Consider the following 8,642-nt stretch of genomic DNA (forward strand, 5'->3'; position numbering starts at 1 on the left):
TAACTCCCACTGGCTGTCACTTCACTAATCTCCCAATCAACCTTGGCTCGTTTCCACCAATCACCACGCTTTACCCGGGAACCATAACCAATCACGGTGTCCGTAAGTGATCCATGGAACAGTGAAATGTTCTCCAGTGAGGTGAGGGGGATGATGGTGAGGAGCAGAAGGTGTCTGTTAGAAGTGGGTTTGAGCAGAGCACAGTGAAGGACTTCGATTCTCTTTCCTGAGCACAATTACCAGGGCCTGGTGGGGAGCGCTTTATCAGAGAGGCATAGAACATTGAGCCTGTGTCCCCATCCCCGGAGGCTGCTGAGGTGAGAGCGGCTCATAATAATGGCCGGAACGAAGCAAATGGAATGGCATCAAACACCTGAAACTCATGTGTTTGATGTATTTGATACCATTCCACTAATTCCGCTCCAGTCATTACCACGAGCCGGTTCTCCCCAATTAAGGTGCCACCAACCTCCTTTGGTCCCCATGCTGTTTCACCACATCACACCATAATGGCCAGATCCAGGAGAATAGTGACCAGGGGAGATCACATGTTCTGTTCCTTCCTGTCTTTAAGAGGGCTTGATTTTCCTGTTTCAAGTGATGTGTAATTATTGTTGCGTTGGCATCCTGTCCTTGTATAATTTGGAGCTATTATTTCCACTCTGTGTCCCTCTCGCCTGGTCCAGTGAATATGATGAATGATTTCTGTTGCCAGTTTCACTATACATGGTGAGAGGAAAGCTGATAATGACTACTTTACCATTGCCACCACACCTCCCCCCATTCACTCAAGTACTTCTACAGCTGTGTCTGTGTGTGTGTGTGTGTGTGTGTGTGTGTGTGTGTGTGTGTGTGTGTGTGTGTGTGTGTGTGTGTGTGTGTGTGTGTGTGTGTGTGTGTGTGTGTGTGTGTGTGTGTGTGTGTGTGTGTGTGTGTGTGTGTAACATAGCTTTTCTGAGATGTACGATTGCCTTCAAGTAGTATATCAACATACATACTGTTCAAGTTTTGTATGTTAATGAGAGAGAGAGAGATTTTCTCATCTGTAGAATGGATCTATTTTGGGGTGTCATTAGTAATGACAGGATTTTTTTGTGGGCTGGTCTGAGTGTTTTTCATTCTGGTGCCCAGTGTCCCAGACGGTTGATTCATAGTCATGGCACATAAGCTGATATGTAATGTTGATTCACTGGCACATGTCCACTTCAGTAGGCAGGCCCATGCCTTGGCCCAGAGTCTTGTGGGAATAAGCATGCTGAGTTTCATGTTTCAATGCCTTAGAAGATGAGTTGTACATTATATACATGGTTTGTTCTTTCTCTATTACAATACAACAAATAGGTATTTATTATTCATAGCCTGTATCTTTTTGCTGACATAGTGCCCAGCCAACCCCATAGGACACCACACCCACACACAGAAGGGACAGAAGTTTTTCCTGACCAACATGATGAGGAAACTGTTAAAGGAATTTAATTCCTATATGTTCATTAACCAATTCAATTAAAACACTCCGTCCATTTCTAAGAATTTGTAAGATACTTATTTGCATAAAATGGACAGAGACCAGTCTCAAAATCAATTTGTTGCGTTTATTCTCAAGAGTACTGAACATAATCACAAAGTACCTCAGTTTATATATCCCACATTGTGTCATGTCTTACGGAAATGTCTCTCCTCCTCCTGGACCATGACAAAGCTGTTTTTCAATTCCATTCCAACACATACATTGCTTATCGTCTGCTACCATATGTTACACAATCTACTCCACACCCAACGGTTTCTCCCCACCCTGGTTGGGGACCAGCCATCTTTCCTGTTGTTAGTTTCACTGTGGTCACGAGTTGTCTGTTGACCCTTCCTCTTTGCCTATGTACCAACACATTCCTTAACAGACAACTTATAACTCTGTAAGTTATAACTCTATGGCTAATGTATACATTATTTAGTCAACATTGACAAAATTCCTTCAACAGAAACATGACCAGCAAAAAACGTGGGTTTTTGTGGTCAGGAAAAATGATAGGATTGGGATAGGACAAGCTGTTCCTAAATCAGTTGTTAAGCAAAGACAGCTGCTAGAGTGCATGAGGAAGGTGGTCATTGCATGGACCATATGATCAAAGAGCAGGTGAAGGACCCTAGAGAGTAGTTTTCTCTCAAGGGGCCACTACAGTCCCCTGAATGACCACCAAGGGCCCCAGCTGATGCTCTTGGATGTTGTACTGCCCCCCCATTGTCCCCATGTTTGAAGTAGAACATAAATACAATTTTTGCTTTCGCCTAATCTTTAAAGTGATGGCTAACATCATATTCTCCCATAAATCATCCTTTGTATCGATTGGATTGAACCTTTTTCCTGTGTTTTGTTGAGAGGGATAACGTCCTTATCTAAAGAACATAAACAGGACAGCACTCTGTTGAATAAACTTAAATTTTCATATTTTTATTGCGTATGAGCCCTTCTTCAGCATGCAAAGGCAATGGCAATCAATGTCACGACAACAATACCACACAGGCTAAAAGGCATAATTATGACTTCTCAGTCAGTATTGGCCCAATCAAGAGATCCCAGCAGAGGGACAAAACAGAGATGCTTGTTCTAGGTCCCAAGAAACAAAGAGATCTTCAGTTGAATCTGACAATTAATCTTAATGGTTGTACAGTCGTCTCAAATAAACCTGTGAAGGACCTCGGCGTTACTCTGGACCCTGATCTCTCTTTTGACGAACATATCAAGACTGTTTCAAGGACAGCTTTTTTCCATCTACGTAACATTGCAAAAATCAGAAACTTTCTGTCCAAAAATGATGCAGAAAAATGAATCCATGCTTTTGTTACTTCTAGGTTAGACTACTGCAATGCTCTACTTTCCGGCTACCCAGATAAAGCACTAAATAAACTTCAGTTAGTGCTAAATACGGCTGCTAGAATCCTGACTAGAACCAAAAAATTGTATCATATTACTCCAGTGTTAGCGTCCCTACACTGGCTTCCTGTCAAGGCAAGGGCTGATTTCAAGATTTTACTGCTAACCTACAAAGCATTACATGGGCTTGCTCCTACCTATCTCTCTGATTTGGTCCTGCCGTACATACCTACACGTACGCTACGGTCACAAGACGCAGGCCTCCTAATTGTCCCTAGAATTTCTAAGCAAACAGCTGGAGGCAGGGCTTTCTCCTACAGAGCTCCATTTTTATGGAATGGTCTGCCTACCCATGTGAGAGAGGCAAACTCGGTCTCAACCTTTAAGTCTTTACTGAAGACTCATCTCTTCAGTGGGTCATATGATTGAGTGTAGTCTGGCCTAGGAGTGGGAAGGTGCACGGAAAGGCTCTGGAGCAACGAACCGCCCTTGCTGTCTCTGCCTGTCCGGTTCCCCTCTTTCCACTGGGATTCTCTGCCTCTAACCCTATTACAGGGGCTGAGTCACTGGCTTACTGGGGCTCTTTCATACCGTCCCTGGGAGGGGTGCGTCACTTGAGTGGGTTGAGTCACTGACGTGATCTTCCTGTCTGGGTTGGCGCCCCCCCTTGGGTTGGGCCGTGGCGGAGATCTTTGTGGGCTATACTCGGCCTTGTCTCAGGATGGTGGTTGGTGGTTGAAGATATCCCTCTAGTGGTGTGGGGGCTGTGGTTTGGCACAGTGGGTGGGGTTATATCCTTCCTGTTTGGCCCTGTCCGGGAGTATCATCGGATGGGGCCACAGGGTCTCCTGACCCCTCCTGTCTCAGCCTCCAGTATTTATGCTGCAGTAGTTTATATGTCGGGGGGCTAGGGTCAGTTTGTTATATCTGGAGTACTTCTCCTGTTTTATCCGGTGTCCTGTGTGAATTTAAGTATGCTCTCTCTAATTCTTTCTTTCTTTCTCTCTCTCGGAGGACCTGAGCCCTAGGACCATGCCTCAGGACTGCCTGGCATGATGACTCCTTGCTGTCCCCAGTCCACCTGGCCGTGCTGCTGCTCCAGTTTCAACTGTTCTGCCTGCGGCTATGGAATCCTGACCTGTTCAACGGACGTGCTTACCTGTGCCAGACCTATTATTTGACCATGCTGATCATTTATGAGCATTTGAACTTCTTGGCCATGTTCTGTTATAATCTCCACCCGGCACAGCCAGAAGCGGACTGGCCACCCCTCATAGCCTGGTTCCTCTCTAGGTTTCTTCCTAGGTTTTCTAGGGAGTTTTTCCTAGCCAATGTGCTTCAACACCTGCATTGCTTGCTTGTTTGGGGTTTTAGGCTGGGTTTCTGTACAGCACTTTGAGATATCAGCTGATGTGCAAAGGGCTATATAAATAAATTTGATTTGATTTGATTTGGGGGAGCTGTGGGGGAAACTAACAATATATAAAAATAACATTATACTGTAGCTATAAACACACAATACAGACACATTATGATGTCATTGCCTAAATGTTTGGCCTACATATTTATAACCTACCACCAAAAAAAAAAAAAAAAAAGAGCATTCCTCATTGAGGCCTGCTGTGGTAAGAGTGCTCAAGCAGTCTATCCAATCTGCTTCTCTTTGGAGAAGTCATTTATTTCTATCTCTCCCGTACATGGCGCCTTCCCCAATTCAATGCTCATATAACGCAAGGCACTTAGTTTATGATTATGGCTATTGAAATGCCTGGCAACAGGGATTTTTCATCATGGTTGCAAATGGAGCACTTACAGTTGAAGTCGGAAGTTTACATACACTTAGGTTGGAGTCATTAAAACTTGTTGTTCAACCACTCCAGAAATTTCTTGTTAACAAACTATAGATTTGACAAGTCAGTTAGGACATATACTTTGTGCATGACACAAGTAATTTTACCCAACAATTTTTTACAGACAGATTATTTAACTTATAATTCACTGCATCACAATTCCAGTGGGTCAGAAGTGTACATACACTAAGTTAACTGTGCCTTTAAACAGCTTGGAAAGTTTTAGAAGCTTCTGATAGGCTAATTGATATAATTTGAGTCAATTTGAGGTGTACCTGTGGATGTATTTCAAGGCCTACCTTCAAACTCAGTGCCTCTTTGCGTGACATCATGGGAAAATCAAAAGAAATCAGCCAAGACCTCAGAAAGAAAATTGTAGACCAATTTCCAAACGCCTGAAGGTACCACGTTAAACTGTACAAACAATAGTACGCAAGTATAAACACCATGAGACCACGCAGCCTTCATACCGCTCAGGAAGGAGACCTCTTCTGTCTCCTAGAGATGGAAAATGATGTGGATATATTGAAGCAACATCTTAAGACATCATCAGTAAGGAAGTTATAGCTTGGTCGCAAATGGGTCTTCCAAATGGACAATGACCCCAAGCATACTTCCAAAGTTGTGGCAAAATGGCTTAAGGACAACAAAGTCAAGGTATTGGAGTGGCCACCACAAAGACCTGACCTCAATCCTATAGAAAATGTGTGGGCAGAACTGATAAAGTGTGTGCGAGAAAGGAGGCCTACAAACCTGACTCAGTTACACCAGCTCTGTCAGGAGGAATTCACCCAACTTATTGTGGGAAGCTTGTGGACGGCTGGCTACCTGAAACGTTTGACCAAAGTTAAACTATTTAAAGGCAATGCTATCAAATACTAATTGAGTGTATGTAAACTTCTGACCCATTGGGAATGTGATGAAAGAAATAAAAGCTGAAATAAATCATTCTCTCTACTATTATTCTGACATTTCACATTCTTAAAATAAATTGGTGATCCTAACTGACCTAAAACAGGGAATTTTTATTAGAATTAAATGTCAGGAATTGTGAGAAACTGAGTTGAAATGTATTTCGCTAAGGTGTATGTAAACTTCCGACTTCAACTGTATGCTCACATATCCTTGTCTTAAGTCCACGTTTGGTCTTACCCACATAAAGTCGAGCACATTGTTTATCTTTTCATAACGTCCCTATCTACCATTTGTCTTATTCTGATGTGGGTGGATAAATCCTTTATCTTACTCCTTGTGTGTTTGACGTAGTCGTGATGTTGTCTGGCTGAAGTGCTGGCTATCATTTTTACTTTACAAAGTGCCGCTTACAATGTTATTCTGTCTGAGCCCGGGTGTTTATCTGATTTTCCCACCAATAACTAGTTGTACTGTACATAGCTGCTCTGCTGAATGGGCACGTACATTTTGTGCGTGTAAGGCAAAAAATATATTTCTTTCTTTCTCCCCACCTCCCTCGAACATGTCACTTGCAGTAAACGACTGAAGTGAAGTTTAAGGAATGGACTGTGTGTGAGCAATGCCGAGTTGTGACTGAGTTAGCTCCTGTACTGCTCTTTTCCAGACAGAGAGTGAGTCATGGGATCGGTGTATTTCACGGTAATATAAACTGTAGCTCCAACAAAAGGGTATTTTAATGTGGTGATTTAATGTGAAGAGCACTAAAAGGTAAATGCCCCTGCATGTTTAAACATGACTGAGTGGAGAGGAACCACAGGCTTATTATCTGTCCTTGATGAATAGTCAAGCTTGTTAGCGGAGAAGAAATAACAGCAGGAGACAGACACAGTCATTGACATTTGATGAGTCCTCTCTATCTCGCCTCACCAAACACAAACAACATAAACAAGATAAATAAGTGCTGTGTAACCTTCAGCGCCTGTGATGTCGCTGTCTCCTACCACGCCCTCATTTCACTCTCTATCACCCTTTTTCTCCCTCAGCCCCTCCTCCCTGTTGCACAGTACATCAAATCCCTTGTCTAAATCTATTTTTTTCCTTCCTTCCTTCCTTCCTTCCTTCCTTCCTTCCTTCCTTCCTTCCTGCCTCCTCCCTCTCTCCAGGTATGTGGTCCTTCTCTGTGTCAGAGCTGGCTGTTCTGGGGGCGGAGGTGGGCCGTATCTCAGCAACAGACGCTGACCTAGGCGACAATGCCAAGCTGGAATATACCGTCCTGGAAGGAGAGACGGGGGACACCTTCAACATCAGCGGAACAAACCAAGAGGCCGTGATCACCCTGAACAAGGTGAGAGGGAAGAGGTATGTAGGAGTGAGCGATGGAGCATGTTGGGTGTCAGCCGACAGAGAGGGATGGAGGGAATGAGGGAGGGCAGAACAGGATGGAATAATGGAACAGATGATGAGAAGGAGGAGAGGAGGACACAGGTGAGCCTGTTGATTTGGCCTGTTCTCCCTCAAAACGCTCCAGAGAAGCTGTGCAGTCACTGCTATGCTGGATAGATATATATCTGTTTTCTCTGTGAGTCCGATGGCCATATCTGTGTGTGTGCTTATTGAATCAGCTCATTTCCGTTGATGCTGTCTGATTCTAGATGATTCCCACTAGAACTGACTGTCACTCTGGGTTATCACACAAGCAACTCCAATAATGAAGTGTGGTTGGTGATGAGAGATGACACTCGGTGTGTGTGTGTTGCATGTTACATGTGTGCGTTGCGTGTTACGTGTGTGTGTTACGTGTGCGTGTCTCACACCTGTGAGTAGGCCTCTCATGTGTGATGTTGACTGACATCAATAGCAGCAAACCAAAGACCTCTAGTCTGTCTCAGACATGAAATATGCTATTTGAAGCTGAATTAGCCTTTCAAAAGGCACAGACAGTGTGTGAGTGTTAAAAATATACACTGCTCTTTAATATAGCCTGCCACTTAGATCTGAGATAAGAGGGAATCTGATTCACCTCTGGTGGTCATCCAGTGTGAATGCTGAGTGAGTGTGTGGATTTGTGTTTTTGTGTCTTTGAGTAGTTTAACCTGTCTGTGTGTGTAGTGTGTGTAGTGTGTGTAGTGTGTGTGTGTGTGTGTGTGTGTTTGTCACTGTGACAGCCCCCCAGGGTTTGTGAGGTGAGTTGGAAGGGTTTCCAGGTCCTGGGATGAGTTAGAGAGAAAGAGTATAGGGAGGGGGAAGAGAGGGAGAGTGAGAGTTGGGAGAGGGAAGGGGAAACAGAGAGAGGTGAGGGACTGGGTGTGGATAGGAGGGGGGTGGAGGCAGGGGTACGGAGAGAGTGGAAGCAGGGAGGAAAAGAGAGTAAGGGAGAGTGAAATTAGCGAGGCAGCCATAACAAAAACACCAGGAAGAGAGAGAGTGAGAGAGAGTGAGTGAAAGAGAGAGACAATGAGGCAGAACAAGACATCCAAAGGAAGACAGGCAGGCTGAAAAAGAGGTTTGTTTGAGCTGCAGAGAGTTGGAGAGGGAGAGAGAAAACAACATAGAGAGAACGTCTAAGCAGCATCCTGCAGAGAGTTGGAGAGGGATAGAGAAAACAACATAGAGGGAACGTCTAAGCAGCATCCTGCAGAGAGTTGGAGAGGGAGAGAGAAAACAACCTAGAGAGAACGTCTAAGCAGCATCCTGCAGAGAGTTGGAGAGGGAGAGAGAAAACAACATAGAGAGAACGTCTAAGCAGCATCCTGCAGAGAGTTGGAGAGGGAGAGAGAAAACAACCTAGAGAGAACGTCTAAGCAGCATCCTGCAGAGAGTTGGAGAGGGATAGAGAAAACAACATAGAGAGAACGTCTAAGCAGCATCCTGCAGCGAGTTGGAGAGGGAGAGAGAAAACAACCTAGAGAGAACGTCTAAGCAGCATCCTGCAGAGAGTTGGAGAGAGAGAGAGAAAACAACATAGAGAGAATGTCTAAGCAGCATCCTGCAGAGAGTTGGAGAGGGAG

The 8,642-nt window shown here is 44.4% G+C and overlaps 1 protein-coding gene across 1 annotated transcript in view; it reads left to right on the forward strand.

Moving 5' to 3' along the window:
- Positions 1–8,642, forward strand: part of LOC139386759 (uncharacterized) — a 112,697-nt gene that overhangs the window by 65,335 nt on the left and 38,720 nt on the right. Inside the window, exon 5 of the mRNA XM_071132571.1 lies at positions 6,798–6,979. Coding sequence (XP_070988672.1) covers positions 6,798–6,979 — 182 coding nt within the window. The remainder of the gene's footprint in view (positions 1–6,797; positions 6,980–8,642) is intronic.

The sequence above is a fragment of the Oncorhynchus clarkii genome, chromosome 28, assembly GCF_045791955.1.
Source record: "Oncorhynchus clarkii lewisi isolate Uvic-CL-2024 chromosome 28, UVic_Ocla_1.0, whole genome shotgun sequence".
NCBI classification, from domain to species: Eukaryota; Metazoa; Chordata; class Actinopteri; order Salmoniformes; family Salmonidae; genus Oncorhynchus; species Oncorhynchus clarkii.